General features: G+C 52.6%; 2 protein-coding genes and 1 pseudogene across 4 annotated transcripts; 2 read left to right on the top strand and 1 right to left on the bottom strand.

Annotated features, from left to right (window-relative positions):
• Positions 1-359: 359 nt before the first annotated feature.
• On the top strand, positions 360-1,395 carry LOC118650742 (annotated as a pseudogene).
• Positions 1,396-8,098: 6,703 nt separating this feature from the next.
• LOC118651408 (receptor of activated protein C kinase 1-like) lies at positions 8,099-9,124 on the top strand. The gene has a single exon (XM_036300564.1). It carries the CDS (start codon positions 8,116-8,118, stop codon positions 9,067-9,069), a length of 954 nt encoding a protein of 317 aa, XP_036156457.1. The 5' UTR covers positions 8,099-8,115; the 3' UTR covers positions 9,070-9,124.
• A 2,200-nt stretch (positions 9,125-11,324) lies between these two features.
• LAG3 (lymphocyte activating 3) lies at positions 11,325-17,509 on the bottom strand. Of its 3 annotated transcripts, XM_036301782.1 has the most exons (8): positions 16,953-17,509; positions 16,536-16,680; positions 15,962-16,209; positions 15,063-15,326; positions 14,359-14,634; positions 12,541-12,780; positions 11,891-12,021; positions 11,326-11,576 (listed from the first exon to the last, which is right to left on the bottom strand). In XM_036301782.1, exons 1-8 carry the CDS (start codon positions 17,008-17,010, stop codon positions 11,421-11,423), a joined length of 1,518 nt encoding a protein of 505 aa, XP_036157675.1. In that variant the 5' UTR covers positions 17,011-17,509; the 3' UTR covers positions 11,326-11,420. The 3 variants fall into 3 exon arrangements, with proteins under 3 accessions (XP_036157676.1, XP_036157675.1, XP_036157674.1); XM_036301781.1 differs by lacking the exon at positions 16,953-17,509 and having other exon boundaries at positions 15,962-16,640; XM_036301783.1 differs by lacking the exons at positions 12,541-12,780; positions 16,953-17,509 and having other exon boundaries at positions 11,325-11,576; positions 15,962-16,643.
• Positions 17,510-18,535: the final 1,026 nt, after the last annotated feature.

The following is an 18,535-nucleotide window of genomic DNA, read 5'->3' on the forward strand; positions in this document are numbered from 1 at the left end:
AAGTCAAGGGAAAAAGTTAAGCAGAGCTAGGAGGGAGCCCAGAGCGAGTCATGTCACGAACTTGTTGCCTGTGTGTCCAGGCGTGGGGCCTGCAGAAGGCAGCCAATCAGTGATTCTCTTGCATCAGTGGTGTTTCTGTCTCTCTCTCCCTCTTCTTTCCTCTCTGAAATATATATATATATATATATATATATATATATATATATATATATATATATATATTTAAAGGTTATCTTGCCCTGTTTTAACATTCCAAAGGTTTGAGGCATAAGACGGGCACAGTTCCACCGTTCCTCTGGCACGGCAGCTCTGGCTCCGTTTTAAAGTGGCTCCATTTAGTTCTCAGCCATCATTGAGCCATGGACATCTCTTGGGACAACTGGCCCAAGCAACACGAGACCGGGGGCAAGAGGAAGCCCCGCCACAAGAAGTGAAAAGATGAGCTGGGCCGCCCTGCTGCCAACACTAACATGCCTCCCCCTCCAACCCCTCCCCCCCACCCCCCTCCCCTCGCATACACACAGTCTGTGTGCGGGGAGGCAGCAAGAAGTGCCGCACCTTGAGGCTGACGTGGCCAACGTCTCCTGGGGCTGGGAGTGTTGTGCCCCCAAAACAAGGATTACTGGTGCTGTCTACCACACATCCAGCAACAAACCGGTCGCACCAAGACCCCAGTAAAGAGCCGCACGGTGCTCATTACAGCACCCCACACGACAGGGGTACAATCCCGCTAGGCGCCGCCCCTGGGCCGAAACAACGGGGCCAAGCAGGTTCCTGAGGAGGAAGACCATTTAAACAATAAACGATCAGAGAAAATTCAGGAGAAACATGGGGAAAGGAAAAAGAATGCCAGAATCATCCGTCGTCTAGTTCCAGCAGGCAAGCGCCTGCGCGCAGGGCTCCAAGACCAGGCCTGTGTGGCCGTGGCCATGCAGAAGGCTCTGTGCTGGAGGGCCAGGAGCTGGGGTTCCAGCTGAGGAAAAGCAAGGCCGGGAGCAGCAAAGAAATCCTTCCTCCTATCGTAGCTCATGTAATACAGGTGTTTATTGTTTAAATAAAATGGCTTCATTTATTGTTTTTTTTACAACCTTCCACCCTCCTTCTTTGAACCTCCCACTCAGTGAGGGCTTCACCATCCACCGAGCTGCTCAGGCCAGATAAGCTGGGTATCATCTTTGGCTCCACCCAGCCCCGCCCACGTGTTCAGTTACCAGTTCTAATGGATGCTGCCTTCTAAATAGCTCTGAAGTCTGTCCAGGTCACTCTGCCCCCTGCCACCATTCCCATCCAAGGTGCCAGCATCATCCCTCGCCTGGGGATCGCACCTGCCTTTTCACTGGTCTTCTGGTCTCGCCATTCTTCTTCCTCCAGGTCATCCTCTGCTCAGCAGCCTGAATTTAAATATGCTCATATCGTCATGCCATGCCCCTACTATGAGAAAAAACAAAGTGGCTAGTTCAGCTTGCAACTCCAACAATGAACGCAGTGTTTCCACTGGAGTCCATCATTGTGCTGCATCTGCAGCAGAAGAGCTCCCCTCATCTCTCATTTCATAATTAATGAGAAGTGCTACATCTCATTCCATAACAATGTACTCAAGGGTTGAACTTTAATAAAATTAATATTTACTGCTTCATCAAGGACATTCTTAAGTGAAACTGGCACTTTTTTCTTTTTCTTTTCTTTTTTTTCTGCAAGTGCCTGGCGGTGAAGAATACAATGACCATAGGGTTTGGCTCCACTGCCTTGATTTGTGCTAAGGCAGCAGGCAGTCTATCCCTGATAGCTTTTGCAACATCTTTGCAATCTCAACATGCAGATAACTTCGTCTTATTTTTAAGAAAAAAACTGGACCTCGAGAACCCCCTGACAAGGTCTCAGGGAACCTTGTGGGCCACACGTTGAGAACCACTAATCTAGAAAATGTTTATTCATTCTTCAGATCTTAACTATATCTCTGCACAGACCTTCATTGTCCCCAGAGTTTTTTCTTCCTTAGTAATGCCCTCGATTTTTAGCAGTGCTCAGGGCTGCCCAGATTTAAGTTATACTTCCCAGCTCCCTTTGCAGCTGAATGTGGCTAAATGACCATTTTAGTTAATGGATGTAAGAGAAAATGTTAGGTGCACCGCACCTTCTACGGAGCATCCTTCAAGGGAGGACATATGTCCTTCAGAGGATGAAGTGTATCCTTCCTCAGGCCTTCATCCCTTACTGCAGGCTGGAATGCAAACACTCTCCCACCTGCTTTCTCATGTACATGATCTAGCAGGCGCCTATAGGCTCTCGAGTTTATAACCCCTGATCTAGTCAGTTCCTCCATTCATTCATGTATTCAACAAGTGTTAAGTGTCTACCAGACCCAAGGTGCTGGGGATGTCAGGTAAGCTAGGCATGGTCCTTGCTCTAGCCTGTGAGGTAGACACTACACGTTCAATCATTTCATTACGATTAGACAAGTGCTGCAAGGAAGAAGCACAGAGTGCTGGAAGAGCTTATCATCAGGAACTTTGTTTCAGCCGGGAGCCTGAGGAAAGCTTCTGTGGGGAGTGTGTATCGGTAAGCACTGGGCTCTGCCGCAAATGAAAGAAAAGTCAACATAATAGAAGCTTTTTTGAGGCTGAGGTTGCTTTCTCAGCTGAAAGAAGTCTGGTGGCAGGTGGTTCAGAGATAAGGGAGGTGAAGGGGCTCCACATCTTACCCCAGGGGCTAGATTTGGGCTGCACCGTCCTCTCTTATCCCAGGACCCCTCCTCATAGCCTCTGAGAAGGCTACTCAAGCTCCTCAGCTGAAGCCAGAGTCGCTTACAGTAAGATCTCCGGGTACCCTCTGCTGCTTCTCCCCTGGAGCACGTGTCCAAGTGTAATGATGATGAAGTTATCGATTGTGTAGTGTCTGTCTGTCTCCCAGACTAGAGTGGTGACCACGCCTATCTACTTAGCACCCAGCAGAGTGCCTCGGGCCTCGTAGATCCTTAATACCTGTCAAATCTTTTTTTATATATTAAATTTTATTGATATTAAGTTGTGGTAAAATATATACGCACCACCGTAAAATTTATCATTCTACCCATTTTTAAGTGTACAGTGCGGCAGCATTAAGTACATTCACATTGTTGTGCAACCATCACCAACATCCATCTCCACAACTTTTTCATCTTCCCCAACTGAAATTCTGTACCTGTGAAATACTAACTTTCTATTCCCCCAGCCCCTGACTGTCGAATACTTTTTGAATGGATGAATGGATAGAGTCTAGGTCGGATCACAGACTTCAATGCCTAAGGGAGCCTGCTAGGTCCGTGGTCGGCAAACTGCAGCTCGCGAGCCACATGCGGCTCTTTGGCCCCTTGAGTGTGGCTCTTCCTAAGTCTTAGGAGCACCCTAATTAAGTTAATAACAATGTACCTATCTATATAGTTTAAGTTTAAAAAATGTGGCTCTCAAAAGAAATTTCAATCGTTGTACTGTTGATATTTGGCTCTGTTGACTAATGAGTTTGCCGACCACTGTGCTAGGTAATCTAAATGAGAAAAGCAGACCCGCAGTGAACTGTAGGGAGAGGTGAGGGCTGAGGTGGGGACTAGAGAGTGCCTGCCTCATTGAATGGGGGCAGCCACTAACCACACAGCTCCAGCTGAGTTGATAGTAGAGGTTGTACCAGCATGTGAACTCAGAGTTGCCAGCTCTGCCCAAAATTTGAGAGAAGATGGGAAACCAGACATGTATGTAATATCTCCTAATTTTAATGTTGACAACTAATTGTTTGTTTTGTTCTAACACTGGATAAATCAAACAAAGCATTCCAGAGGCTGGGTCTAGCTTAGGGCCCATGGATTGCACCTGATGAACCAGATGGACTGGGTAACACCATTCGACTCTGGGGTCTGTGACCTGTGAATGTCTATGAAGATAGATTCCCAAGAGTTAACAGGCTCCAAGAACGTGACTGGCTGTCACGCTGGGATTTCCAAAGAGGAAAAGAAAAGAGGAAGAGAGAGCAAGTTTACATGAACATTAACAGCTGTGTGCTCTATATGGCTGTGTATTTTATTTAATCCTCACAACAATGAGAGGACACACGGATTATTTTCCGGACCATACAGACGAGGAAACTGAGGCTCAAAGAGTTTAAGAAAATTGCTGAAGGTCACAGAGCTAGTAACCATAACCGGTGGAACTGGGATTTGAACTTCTGCCTGGACCCAATGCTTGGATTGTCCCCCCCGCCCCCCGACTGCCTCTTCTCTGCAATAAGGAAGGCAGTGCAGTGAGAGATATGAGGCTGACAACCTCATCTGGGGCTCCTGAGGCTTAGCATCGGCCACTGTGCCTCACATATATACAGTGATTTTCCATTTCAAAGCACTTCCACATACATAAGCACTTGCCAAACCTTTCTGGTAGGTATTATCATCCTCGTTTTATAGAAGAAGAAATGCAGTTAAGCCCATGGTAGGACTGTAAGCACTGAGTATGGCGATTTCCAGAAGTCTCCTGTTCCTGGTAGAGCGCTAGTTTTGCTGCATGGATTCTGTCTTCAGGCTGGAGGAAGGCGAAGAGGCCAAGTGGGGAGAAAGAGAGGGGAAGCAGAGGGAAGACAGAAGCTAGGCTGACAGTGTCGGAGGCCGGGCTATTGGAGAAGGGGTAGGGCTGCCCGTGGAAGCTGAGGAAGGGAAGTTGGAAGCCCCAGGTGCAGTCCTGTGGTGGCCTCCTTACCAGAAACATCTGCAGCTGCACTGACACCCTCTGCAAAGGGGGTTGGGGGCAGGCTTGGAGTTGGGGGCCTGGGGGAGGGGCCACAGAGGTGGTCTGGGAAGTAGAGTCTCCCAGGGCTGACCCACCTCCACCCTGGCCACATTCTTCCTAGCTCCTTGGCCACCTTCTGCAACTCTCAGAGGGTGGCTCCTGGGCCTCCCGCACCCCATGGGAGCTATGAGCAGGCAAATTTCAGAGCCCAGCCTGGGCTCAGCCAGCTGGCACCTGCAGCCCTTTGGATAAACTGTCAGCCACAGAGCAAAGCAGACTGAACCCATCCCCACCCAACCCCATTCCCTTCAAAGGGGGACCTCCATCTTGGGGTGGGCCCAAACAAGGAAACCTAAGCTCCTTGCTTACCTCCTTTGTGGTATGCACCTCTGCCTGGTGGGGGAGGTGGAGCAGGGAACTTTCTGGGCCTGCCCTGCACCTTAAAGATAAGAAGACCTTTCCCTAACCGGTTTGGCTCAGTGGATAGAGCGTCGGCCTGCGGACTGAAGGGTCCCAGGTTCGATTCCGGTCAAGGGCATGTACCTTGGTTGTGGGCACATCCCCAGTAGGGAGTGTGCGGGAGGCAGCTGATCGATGTTTCTCTCTCATCAATGTTTCTAACTCTCTATCCCTCTCCCTTCCTCTCTGTAAAAAAAAAATCAATAAAATATATTAAAAAAAAGAAGAAGACCTGCTGGGCATGGGTTGCAGGCTCATCCCCAGTTGGGGGTGTGCAGGAGGCAGCCAATCAATGATTCTCTATCATCATCATTGATGTTTCTATCTCTCTCTCCCTTCCTCTCTGAAATCAATAAAATAAATGTATATATAAATAAATATGTAAATATATATGTAGTGGATATGTACACTGAGTGGCCAGAAATTATGACCGCCCCATCAGTACTTCGTTGGGCCACCCTTTGCCTTCAATACTGCGGCGATTCTTCTTGGCAGTGACTCCACAAGATGTTGAAAGGTGATGCGAGGAATCTGACACCATGCCTGGTGAATAGCACTGTCCAGTTCTGAGATTTGATGGTTGCTGAACCAGCTGCCTGATGGCTCTTTTAACTTCGTCCCACAAATGCTCAATTGGATTGAGATCTGGTGATTATGGGGGCCACCTAAGCAAGGTAAAGTCTCCCTCATGTTTTTGAAACCACTCCTGCACAATATGAGCACCGTGGCATGGCACATTGTCTTGTTGGAAGAAGCCATCTCCATTGGGGTATGCCATCAACATGATAGGATGAACTTGATCAGCAATGACACTTAGGTATGTTGTGCTATTCAGACGTTGTTCCACACGAATTAAAGGGCCCAAATCATGCCAGGAAAACATGCCCCAAACCATAACACTGCCCCCACCAGCTTGAAGGGTTGTACTCATGCATGTGGGGTGCATGCTTTCATGCTGTTTCCGCCAAATTCTCATTCTGCCATCTGCATGATGCAACTGGAAAGGTGATTCATCGGACCACATGACTTTTTTCCAATGCTCGACTGTCCAATCCTCGTGTTCCTGTGCAAATTGGAGACGATTTATCTTGGTAACTGCAGACAGCAAAGGTGTTCGAACAGGCCTTTGGCTTCCATATCCCATACGATGCAATATACAGCTAATTTGCCTACAAACATCAGGTGGTCATAAGAACCTGGCCACTCAATATATATATACATATATATTTTTTAATTTTTTTAAGGAACCCCAACTGGCGTGGCAACTCAGTGGTTGAGCATTAAACTATGAACCAGGAGGTCATGGTTTGATTCTGGTCAGGGCACATGCCCAGGTTGTTAGCTCAATCCCCCATTTTCTTATTTTTAAAAAAGAATTCTATATCATACTATCTTTTAACCTAAATATGTCCTTTTTTATTGAATATATTTTTATTGATTTCAGAGAGGAAAGGAGAGGGAGAGAGAGATAGAAACATCAATGATGAGAGAGAATCACCGATCGATTGGCTGCCTCCTGCATGCCCCTCACTGGGGATTGAGCCCACAACCTAGGCATGTGCCCCTGCCCAGAATTGAACCTGGGACCTCAGTCCGCAGGCCAACACTCTCTCCACTGAGTCAAACTGGCTAGGGCCATATAGAATTCTTAAAAAGAAGACCAAGGTCAGGGAAGCGGGACATCTGGCCAATGTGACCGCGGGTCTGGATGAGCACAGCATGGCCTCTTGCTTGACACACTTGACTTGGCAAGGCTCTGGGCCTTATTTGGCTTCCAGAATTTCTGGACAGTGGACAATGGGGGAGGATGTCAGGTCATGCAGGGCTGTGGGGAGAGGGGAGGCACTCAGAGATACCGCTCCCCTTCTCATAGCCTAGCTCTCTTTCAGGCACTGTTCCCCCTATGATAGCCCAGGTGATGCAAGATGGACCCCCAGAGATTCCTGTCTCCTTCAGTTCCCACCCTGTGTTGTCCCCTCCCACACTGCACTAGCATTGGCCTGTGTGACCAATAGAATAAGGCAGGAGGGAAGGTATGCCACTTTCCAGATTAGGTTATAAAGACATGGTAGCTTTTGTTTTGGCCACTCCCTCCCTCTGGGGGAAACCACTAAGAGGTGGCCCACTGGGGCAGAACTAACCCCTCTGGCCAGCAGTCACCTGAGGGTCCTTCTTAGAAGCAGACCCTTCAGTCACGCCTTCAGGTGACTCAGCTCTGACCCACATCTTGGCAGCAACCTCACAAGAGAGCCTCACCCAGAGCTACTCAGTTCAGCTGCTCCTGGGTTCCTGACCAGGTGAGATAGTGTTCACTGTTTAAATGACTGAGTTTTGGGGTGATTTGTTATGCGGCAATAGGTACTTAATACATCCCCACCCCCTTTTCTTTTTTTAATTCTCACCCAAGGATATTTTTTTCCATTGATTTTCAGACAGAGTGGAAGGGATGGAGGGGGCGGGAGGGGTGAGAGAAACATCGACTGGTTGCCTCCTGCATTCCAGGGTCTGAGATTGAGCTGGGAACCAAGGTACAAACCTGAAACCGAGGTACATGCTGTTGACTGGGAATCGAACCCCAGCCCTTTGGTGTGCGGGCCAACACTCTAACCACTGAGCCAAACCCGGCCAGGGCTGCATCCCTTCCTTTTTAATAAGGACCTAAGCCCTAGCCAGTTTGGATCTGTGGACAGAGCATTGGCCTACAGACTGTAGAGTCCTGAGTTTGATTCCAGTCAAGGGCACATGCCTGGGTTGTGGGCTTGATCCCCAGTCGGGGGTGTGCAGGAGGCAGCCAATCAATGATTTTCTATCATCATTGATATTTCTATCTCTCTCTTCCTCTCTGAAATAAAAATATATTTAAAAAAACACACACAAAAAACAAGGACCTGGCCCCGCACCCGCCGCCATGACTGAGCAGATGACCCTCCGTGGCACCCTCAAGGGCCACAATGGATGGGTGACCCAGATCGCCACCACCCCCCAGTTCCCGGACATGATCCTGTCCGCCTCTCGAGACAAGACCATCATCATGTGGAAGCTGACCAGGGATGAGACCAACTACGGCATCCCCCAGCGTGCTCTGCGGGGTCACTCCCATTTCGTGAGTGACGTGGTCATCTCCTCAGATGGCCAGTTTGCCCTCTCTGGCTCCTGGGACGGAACCCTTCGCCTCTGGGATCTCACAACGGGCACCACCACGCGCCGATTCGTGGGCCACACCAAGGACGTGCTGAGCGTGGCCTTCTCCTCTGACAACCGGCAGATTGTCTCTGGCTCCCGAGATAAAACCATCAAGTTGTGGAACACTCTGGGTGTATGCAAATACACTGTCCAGGATGAGAGCCACTCAGAGTGGGTGTCTTGTGTGCGCTTCTCACCCAACAGCAGCAATCCCACCATCGTGTCCTGTGGCTGGGACAAGCTGGTCAAGGTATGGAACCTGGCAAACTGCAAGCTGAAGACCAATCACATCGGCCACACGGGGTACCTGAACACTGTGACTGTCTCTCCAGATGGGTCCCTCTGTGCTTCTGGAGGCAAGGATGGCCAGGCCATCCTGTGGGACCTCAACGAAGGCAAGCATCTCTATACACTTGATGGTGGGGACATCATCAACGCCCTGTGCTTCAGCCCCAATCGTTACTGGCTCTGTGCTGCCACTGGCCCCAGCATCAAGATCTGGGACTTGGAGGGTAAGATCATTGTAGATGAATTGAAGCAAGAAGTTATCAGTACCAGCAGCAAGGCAGAGCCACCCCAGTGTACCTCTCTGGCCTGGTCTGCTGATGGCCAGACTCTCTTTGCTGGCTACACAGACAACCTGGTGCGAGTGTGGCAGGTGACCATCGGCACCCGCTAGAAATACATGGCAGAGCTTTAGTAATAAAATGGTGTTCTGGCTTGTAAAAAAAAAACAAAAAACAAACAAACAAAAAAACAAGGACCTGAAATGATCCCTCTCCCACCCTCCACAGGCCCCACTGAGCTTCCTACCTCCTTTTTAAAAAAAAAAAAAAAAAAAAAATTATTTACTGATTTGAGAGAGAGAGGAGGAGTGAAGGGGAAAAGAGAGAGAGAGACTGATTTGTTGTTCCACTTATTCATCCATTTATGCATTCATTGGTTGCTCCTTGTATGTGCCCTGACCCAGGATCAAACCTGCAACCTTGGCATATCAGGACAATGCTCTAACCAACTGAGCTACCAAGCTAGGGCTGAGCTGCCTGCCTCCTTGGTGGCCCTTCCCCTCTAGGTCCCCAACCAGGAATATTGGTTCGGTTCACAGAGAAGCCTGACGGCGCGGGATGAATTAACCCAGCTCCCTGGAAGGACGAAGACAACACAAAATGGGCTGGAGGTTATCTTGCTAGAGCTTTGAGGGGAGAGGGGGAGGGGCAGGGTGTGTCCCCCTAAGAGAGATCTCATAGGGAAGGGGGTGAAAATTAATAAAAGGATCACGGTAAGCACAAGCCCCATGCCCTCTCTTCCTTCCGTTCTTTCTCTGCTCTTCACTTCCTTCGTGGGTGAACAGGTGGCCCATCGCTCTGCCGCTGTCCCCCCCCCTCCCTGTGCCGTTTGTGCAGGAACAAGGGGAAGTCCCCCCCAGATTCACACTGGTGAATCCTCGATGACTGCTTTCAGAAGCCCAAAGGGCATAGGATGTTATCGAGTCAAAAGGAAAAATGCCACCCACAAAAATTTCCAGGAAACCCCTGCCCCACTAAAACAAGGGGTCCTGCTGCTGCAGTCTTGCTCCCACTCTCTTTCAATATTTTTTCCCTCCTGCCCAGGGTAAAGTTCCCTGACAGCTGTCTGCGGCCAAAGTCCAGAGCGTGGCCCACATTGCAGGCAGAGGTCTAGGTCGCTGTGGGGGTGCTGTGGGCTGAGGCTGTGTGTGTGCTCTAAGACCACGACCAGTATTCATGAATGTTCTCTCTGAGAGGGACAGACAGACAGGGCGGGCAGGCAGGCGGTGGGTCGTCTCTATCACTCCTGGCATGACCAGAGCAGGCCTGCTTCCTCCTTCACAAAGGGCTGATCAGACCAGCACATCGCATGCATGGAGCACAGCACAGTTAAGCCCTTTTGCTATCCAATACTCACAACAGCCCATTCTGGTGGGTTATTACTATCCCATTTAATAGGCGAGGAAACTGAGGCTCAGGGAGATTAACTCTGGTCACGTCAGCACAGCTGGGGTCAGAAGCCAGGGCTCCTGACTCCCAAAGCTGCAGCAGCGGCCAGCTGCCTTGCTGGCTGCTCTTGTCCCCACGTGTGGCCTTTGTTCACAACACTCTCCTTTGTCAGACTGGGATCTTAACCTCGCAGGTCCAGGGCTATGTATCCTGAGGCATGTATTGTTCAGTCCTTCTCCTGGTGGGTGCATAGAGCATGTGACAGCTGCTGGGTGCACCCTCATATGCAGACCATAGCAAGGGCACCCCACAAAGGCGGTGCCTACATGTGGGGACACCAGCTGCCTGTCCACTGCACTGCTTATCTCCCACGTGCCCAGCCTACCCAGTAACCCCCAGTGGTGTGAGACAGTGACCACTGGGTGGCAGTGTGTCCTCATGCCTAGGAAAAGATGCAGCCCCAGGAGCTGAGGAACATGGGGGTGGGGCAGAAGCAGACAGGAACCCCAGCAGCCCGCACAGAAAGGTTGCAAGACTTGATCTCCAGGAGGATTCGACAGGGCAGGGCTGTTCCGTGTGTGTGTGTGTGTGTGTGTGTGTGTGTGTGTGTGTGTGTGTGTACACGCACCCACTACAACTAGAGAGACAAGGACAGTGCTGAAGTGGAGCTGAATGTGGGATGGGGTGGGGTGGACCAGAGGAATAAAAATATAAAGGAAACCAGGGCAGCCAGCATCATAGCCAAAGGACAGGAAAGGGCTGTCGAGGTAAGGGGTGAGGGCTTTTTGGAGCTTTAGAAAAATTACTCCCCATAAGAGATAGTAAGAGACTAAGGAGAAAAGAATCACTGAGAAGCCAGGAACAGAAAGGAGAAGATAAGAGAGCCTGGCGGGGAGGGGGGGAGGGGGGAAGATTAGGTTGAAAGGCTGGAGTGGGAGAAGGGAGCCCCCAGAGGTTGGGGAGAGACAAGACTCTTCACTGGACAAGGAGCCAGACTCAGGCTTGCTGCTGATGGGAGTTTATTTGTACTGAGCTACGGAGATCCACTGGCTGCCTCAGCTCCAGGTCAGGGCTGCTATGGCTGTGGCTGTGGCTGTGGCTGTGGCTGTGGCTGTGGCTGTGGCTGTGGCTCCAGCTCCGGCTCTGGTTCTTGCTCCAGATCCCCTATCTTGCTCTGAGCCTGAGGTGGGTGAATCCCATGCTCTAAAGCAGAGAATCTTCTTGGCTGCCACTGTGGGAAGAAATGGAGGGTGAGAGAAAGAAAAGGACGAAGAGAAAGGGAGTAAGGAGGCTACTGGGTCCATCTATTCTTTTTCCGCCCCTGCCCTCGCCATGTGGTCCCAGGCCTTTTCTCGGCCCCTTCAAGCCTCCCCTGCATTCTTCAGGCACAAGGGTTCCCTGGAGTGCAGAGGCCTATGAAGAAGGGGTTGTAAAGTCAACTTCAGGCCCCACCTTAGTCACTTTTGCTGAGGAGGTGGTGCCAGACAGCACGGAGGACTGGGGAGAAGGGAAACCAGTGGCAACGGAGGGGAGTCCCTGGCTCACCGGTCTTCTCCAAAGGTGAAAGCCAAAGGCTCCAGTCGCCAAAAGGAGCAGGAGGAGGACACCGAGGGCGATAAGGAGAGGGAGGTGGCCTGTCTTCAGGGCTCCTGGGGCTCTCTCGGAGCGCTGGGCACCTAAGGAGAAGTACAGGATTGGGCACAGAGTCACGACTGAAAGGACATTTGGCCACATCCTCATATTTCACAGACACAGACCATGAGGCCCAAAGAGTTTAAGGGACTCGTCCAGGATCATTCAACTAATTACTGGCAGGAGAGGGTCAGGACTAGACAAGAGCTGGAAGTCAGGGCCCTGATTGGAAAAGAAAGAGCTGGGAGGGGTGAGGAGGAGGTCTGCAAGTGGGATCAAGATGACTGGTCTGGCCCTAACCGGTTTGGTTCAGTGGATAAAGCGTCGGCCTGCGGACTGAAGGGTCCCAGGTTCGATTCCGGTCAAGGGCATGTACCTTGGTTGCGGGCACATCTCCAGTAGGAGGTGTGCAGGAGGCAGCTGATCGATGTTTCTCTCTCATCGATATTTCTAACTCTCTATCCCTCTCCCTTCCTCTCTGTATAAAATCAATAAAATATATTTAAAAAAAAAAAAAGATGACTGGTCTGGAGTTGGGGACCCCGTGTTGCGGGGTCTCAGACCTGGGCCAGGCAGCTCTGTGAAGTAGACCGCTGTTCCGAGAAGCCTCTCCCCCCGGTACAGATGGCACTGCCAGGCCTGGGAGAGGAGGCTGGCCTCCTGCACCTCCAGCAAGGGTCCTGGGGAACTCCTGGAAGACTTGTCCTGGGGGCGCCACACAAAGCGCTCCTGTCCAGATGCCGGCGTCACCTCACAAAGAAGTTTTCTCAGGTTGCCAGGTAACCCAGAGGATTTGGGAGTCACTGAAAACATTAGAGGGAAGAGATCTTTTGAGTCCCCAGCCCCCTTACTTGACACCATAGGATCAACTCCCAAGTCTCAGGCACACTGCACTCCCCTGGGCTCTGATTGGGTGAGGCTGAGGGGAGGAGACCAGGGTCATGGCCAAAGTAATCTTATGAAGACAAAGTTCTGGTCAGATCACTCCGCTGCTCAAAAACTTCCCAGGCTCCCTGTTGCCTTCAGGGGACTGTTCAAACTCAAACTGGGCCAGAAGGATCCCATAACGAATATTATTTCAGACTCTTTTACATTACTACCGCTCAAATGCTCAAACCCTCAATATCTGTTAGGGGAGTTGGCCCCCAATATACTTTGCACTGTTCCTGCTTTCATAATTTGAATCACCCATCAGTGCCCCTGCCTTGAGGTGCCCCCTGAATGAACTTGCCCACTTCCTGGATGTTTGGAGAAGGGTGAGCTGACCAACTGACCTAGAGACAGAGCATCTCAAAGCTCAACGGTGAGAGACAGGGTGAGTAGGAGGAGACAAATAGTGCACAGGAACCTGAAGATTTGGTGTCACAGACACCTGAGTACAGACCCTGAGTCTGACACTTCCCCGGGGTGTGACTTTGGGAATGTTCCTCCTCTAGAAAGCATTTCCCGTTGAATTGTCATGAGATAGAATGGGAAACTGACACAAAACAACGGGCCCTCAAGAAAACCTTAGACAGAAAGAATTGGTAGGCTTTGGCAACTGACTGGACATGAGGGAAGGAGAAAGCCAGGTTTCAGGGTGAGTGGGATGCAGATGGCGTTACTGACTGAAAGGCTAAGTCAGCAAGACTTAGCATGAGGAAAAGATGGGGTTCAGAGTGAGGCTGAGATCTAGGTAGAAATTTCCAGGAAGTATATGGAAATTCAGCACTGGCAGACAGGGGATGTATTATTTGCTAGCATAGTCACTTATTCATTCAACTATATTCATTAAGCACCTACTATGTGCTGCTATTATTTAGTTTCCACAGGTTAGTACTGCAGACACAGTCAAGTAACCACCACTGGTAACTGATTGAATAACCAATCAATCAACACATTTTGAGGTGGGTTTTTTTTTTTGTTTTTTTTAATGTGTTTGTTTTACACTGTCTTGAAAAGCTCATGATCAGTAAATATTTGCTGACCAAGGAACTGATGTATTAAATCCTCCCAAATCCAGGCCACTTCCTGCAACTTTAACCCAAGCCCTGGCCCCAAAGTGGGACAAGGATTCTAGAAATATAGTCCACCCCTTTGGAACCATTCAAACTTTTGCCTCTTCTCCTTCTAACTTCTCAGACCCCCCCCCCCCCCCCATTCAGAGCAGGGGATCCCCTTAGAGAAGAGTGGAACATGCATCTAGTGACTCAGGGGAGATTTTTAGTTTCAGTTTTTATATGTGGGGGCGAGAAAAGAAGAGGCCTCGAGGGGCAGCCTCTGGAAATTGTGCCCATGGCCTGGCATCATGAGGTGGCTTTGCCAGTATTTGCCCAGCCAGGCATCCCTCCCTGTCCAGCTCCTCTGGGTTGGGAGCTACTCCTTTCCCACACGGGCCTGACCTGTGATGACTGCCAAAGTGACGGTGGAAATGAGCTGCTGCCCCTGCAGATGGATGCGGCAGGTGTAGGTCCCAGCCTGGGCCTGGCTCACAGCCTCCAGTTGAAGGGTAAAGTTGCCATTGTCTCCAGTCACCAGCAGGTCAGGGCCTCCCCCAGGAGGGGCCCACTTGGCAGTGAGAAAAGACCCGGTGCCTACACCAGGAGGCAGAGGGCAGGGCAGCTCCACCCGGGAACCTGCTCCTGCGTACACTGTCAGAGGGACTGGAGGCTCCAGATCTGGAGAGAAAAGGAAACCCAACGTTAAAGCAGAGAGGGGGAGGTGGCAGAGGGGCTGGACACTGGATCTGAACGGAAGAGAGGCAGAAAAGTGCAGGAGCGAAGGAGGTGGTCTGGCTCTGAAGAGTGCTAAGGAGTAGGATAAGGTGGAAGAACCAAAGAGGCTCAGAAACCCGGGTTGGGAGTGGGCCAGCAGGAAACCAAAGGCTGGCCATTGTGGCTGGGTGGCCCAAGGAAAGTCTGCAATGGGAGAAGGCAGCTGAAAGGCTGCAACAGGAGAAAGGAAGAAACCGGACGGTGAGGCCCAGAATAATCACAGGTGGTGTAAGCTGCTGAGGACGTACTGTGGGGACCCACAAGTCAGGAGGAGATGAGAAGAGGGCAGCAAGGCATTGTGGTCACGGGTGAAGGCGGACTGGAGGAGTTACCCAGAACAGTGAGGTTGTAGGTGCTGGAGACACTGAAGCCATCTCTGTAGGTGAGGATGCAGCCCCAGAGCCCAGAGTCTACGGGGCTGACTTTGGGCAGGAAGAGGAAGCTCCCATCTAAGTGGTGATGGGGAGACTTCTGAACAGGGACTCTGCCTGGGCCCCGGAACCACCGCACAGAGGCCGGGAAGTCAGGGCGGCTGAAGGAGCAGTTCAGGACGACCCAATCCGAGGTCCTGAGAGGCCCCTGGGGACTGGCGGTCACTGCACAGGGATAAAGAAGGTTGGAAGGGTGGATCAGCCCCACTGCAAACACTTTCCCAACACAGCAGGCCAACTAGGCTGGGAGCTCTAGGCACCACCATGTAAATTTCTTTGTCTTCTCCCCTCGCGCTCCCCGCTCCCAGCTCAGTGCCTGGCACCTGGAAGTGCTTAAAATGGATGCCCAGAGACTCCAGCCTCCAAGTGTACTTGGCTTGGTCTTCTCTTTCACCAGGCCTTCCTTGCCCGAGGATCCCCACTCAGCCCACCTCCTGAGCCACAGATGTCTGAAATGAATCACTCTAGGCCGGCACCCTCCCTCCCCCCACCCTCCCCAGGGGTGCCTCCCCTCCTCCACCCTGGCACTCCCACGGCGGGTGGGGGAAGGGGAGCGCAAGGGGTGATATAATCTCTCCAAAGAGCCCTCCTCCCCCACACGTGCTTTTCTGGGGGCACCTTCCACTTCGCGATCTGGTTCCCCACCCTCTTCCGCTGCCCTTCTGGGGGCTCGCCGGCAGGGCCCAGGGCGCATCCTTAGAAGCGCAGCCTCGGCCCAGCCCTTCCTGCCTCCGGACGGCGGCGTCTGGAACTGGGCGCCCTCCTCCCAGCCCGGCGCCCCTCGCCCCGCCCCCACCTACTGGAGGCCTGGCCCACGCGCAGATGGAGGCGGCAGGTGAGGGCGCGGTCCCGGTCCCGGAGGTTCACGGCGGCGCGGTACTGGCCCGCGTCCGCGCGTCGGGCCGGGCGCAGCCAAAGCGAGAAGTCGCCGCGCCGGAGGCCCCGCTCTTCCAGCTGCACGCGGGGCTGCAGGGGCGGCCGCCCGCTGCGCAGGCCCCCGGGCGCCAGCCTCAGCACCGTGTAGGGGCCGCTCCGGGCTGGGGGCGGGCTGGGAGCGGGAGGGAGAGATGGAGACGTTAAAGGGAAAGAAGTCTCGAGAGAGATGCAGTCCCGCCGCACTCTGAGGATAAGGAAGCCCGCCCAAAGGGCAGATCTCTTGACCATTAACGCCCCCCGTGTCCGCCCTCGCACTGGGCCAGCACCATCCCCTGCTGGCAACCTACGGGCTGCCTGGATGAGGAAGGGCCAAGGGTGCATGGTGGCCGGGGAGGCAGGCCACTGGCTTCAGAGGGACTGACAGCTCCCGGCAGGGGACCGAGGGCCGGCTTGGACCTTGGATTTGGGAGTTCTGCTGCCCAAGTTTGGGGTGCATACCTGTCTGGTAGATGCTGCCAGGTAACCCCTCCTATTCGAAGGCTGAGATCCTCGAGGGGGATTGTTGGGCTGCAGGGGAGCTGGGCAGGAGCCCCCTCCTGGGCCCACACCTCCCGGACCTCTGTCCGGGGCCCTGGTGCCTCCACTGGGGAGGAAAAGAGAGGCCAAAGGGAGGGACCATGAGCCAAGAGACTTAGGAGTAGAGAAGGAGCCTGAGGAAGACCAGGGTTCTGCCCTTTTCCTGCCAAGGGGGAGCCTGATGAGAGGCTTTGGGGCTGAAGGACTGCCCCCAAGCAAGGCTTGAGAAAAATCCACCCAAACTACGAACCCTGGCTTCTGTGTAGTCATCCGGAGATCCCTGCTGACCCCCTCCTGCGGGTCTGGGTCAACCCTCTCACAGCATCATCCCCATCTTACCTGGAGGCACCCACAGCAAGGGCAGAAGCACCAAGAACAGGAACTGGGCTTCCCCCATCTCCCCTTAGGTCTGGGCCGGGAGGAGCCCTCCAAAGGGAAGAGGTCAAGAAGGAGGGAGAGACAGCCTGACAAAAGAGCGGTTCTGCAAGGTGGAGGGTGGAGGAAAGGAACCTAGGAGAAGAGGGACAGGGACAGAGACCTGGAGGGAGAGGGGAGGAACCAATGACCAGAGGCTGGAATCCAGAGGAAAGCTGGCCAGGTCAGGCAGCCACGGGCTGAGGAGGGGAGGGAAAAAGGTAGGGGGTGGGGGTGGGCGGGAGTCCTAGGTAATGGGGCAGGGCAGTGGCAGAGAGCAGAGCAGAGGCAAGGTGGATGTCTTGAGCTGGGAGGCCCGTCTGTTCCCAGGGCCCTTGCCCCTGTCCTTCTGCCTTCCCTTCACCTTCCCCACTTCCCCTCTGCGTTGCCCCCCCACACGCCCCAGGGCTCACGGTTTCGCTTCGCAGTGGAAAGTCTGAGGGGGTTGATTCCCAGCAGCACTACCCTCCACCCGTGTGGCTGGCGCTCCCCTTGTTTATTTCCTCAGTCCTGGGTGTCCCCACCACCTCCTCCACCCTCCCCCACCCCTGACTATTCCCTTTCCCAGGACCTTCTGCCCTTCTCCACAAGCTGTCAACCGTTTCCCCGTCAGTTCCAACAGCCACACTTTCTTCCTGGCCAGCCCTTCCTTTGGTACTCATCCCCTCCCTCACTCCTTTAACCTCCCAGAACTTCATTACCGCTCTAGACCTGCCTCCCCCACCCACCCAATCATTCTTGGGAATAAGGTAGACAGGAAGATTTATGGGACCTTAAAAGATGATAGGCCTGGAAAAGGGTGCCTCAAGCCCAAATAGCGATGAGCTTTCAGCATGAGCTAGGCAGTTTTGGACACTACATACAGCAACTCGATGAAACCTTGTTATCCCCATTGTACAGATGAGGAAACTGAGGCGGGCTCAGAGACGAACTAATGTGGCAACGTCCGTTACGGAGTATGCAGACAAAAGCTGCGTGTAGTCCTGACCGCGGGTGAAGTGTGGGTCTTTAACAAGCTGGTGGTGTTGATAAGTCACACGCACCTGCCCCAGCTCAGACCCCTGCTCCCAACCTAGAGGTTCTAGATTGGCAAGGGTGATATGGCGAAACGCAGAAATCCTGCAAGAGACTAAACTCGAGAAAAACTGAGGCAGAAGTACTAGGGAAGGTTGAAACCCTTGCTTCCCACCTGTCCCAGCCTGAGGAGCCCAGCAGGGAGTGATGGAGGGCGGGGGCCAAGAACTTGCCGCCAGCCTGGGTACAAGAGGCCCTGGAGCTCTCTACTTAGCCAGGTACTCACACCTCAGTGCCAGGCAGAGGCAACTCACTCGCTCCAGGTCCCAGGAAGTTGAGACCCAGGCCTCCAGCCTTCTCCCACTGCAGGGGTGGGACTTCCTGTTTCTGAGGCTGTCTCTGCCTGGTTCAGCACAATAAGGCTGGTAGCTTTCCACTGGGCTCAGCAGTGTCTAGACCTGGTGTGGGCTAGCAGGGAAGTGCGCGTGTATTGC

Source organism: Myotis myotis, unplaced genomic scaffold (assembly GCF_014108235.1).
Source record: "Myotis myotis isolate mMyoMyo1 unplaced genomic scaffold, mMyoMyo1.p scaffold_m19_p_3, whole genome shotgun sequence".
Classification (NCBI taxonomy): Eukaryota; Metazoa; Chordata; class Mammalia; order Chiroptera; family Vespertilionidae; genus Myotis; species Myotis myotis.

Bases quoted from the DNA above. Each gene is read 5' to 3' on its own strand.
- LAG3 (XM_036301781.1), bottom strand. From the start codon at position 16,418: ATGCACCCTTGGCCCTTCCTCATCCAGGCAGCCCGTAGGTTGCCAGCA. The intron at 14,635-15,062 runs GTAACTCCTCCA...TTTTCTCTCCAG, and splicing joins CTACAACCTCACTGTTCTGG to ATCTGGAGCCTCCAGTCCCT. The intron at 12,781-14,358 runs GTCAGGCCCGTG...TAATGTTTTCAG, and splicing joins CACTTTGGCAGTCATCACAG to TGACTCCCAAATCCTCTGGG.
- LOC118651408 (XM_036300564.1), top strand. From the start codon at position 8,116: ATGACTGAGCAGATGACCCTCCGTGGCACCCTCAAGGGCCACAATGGA.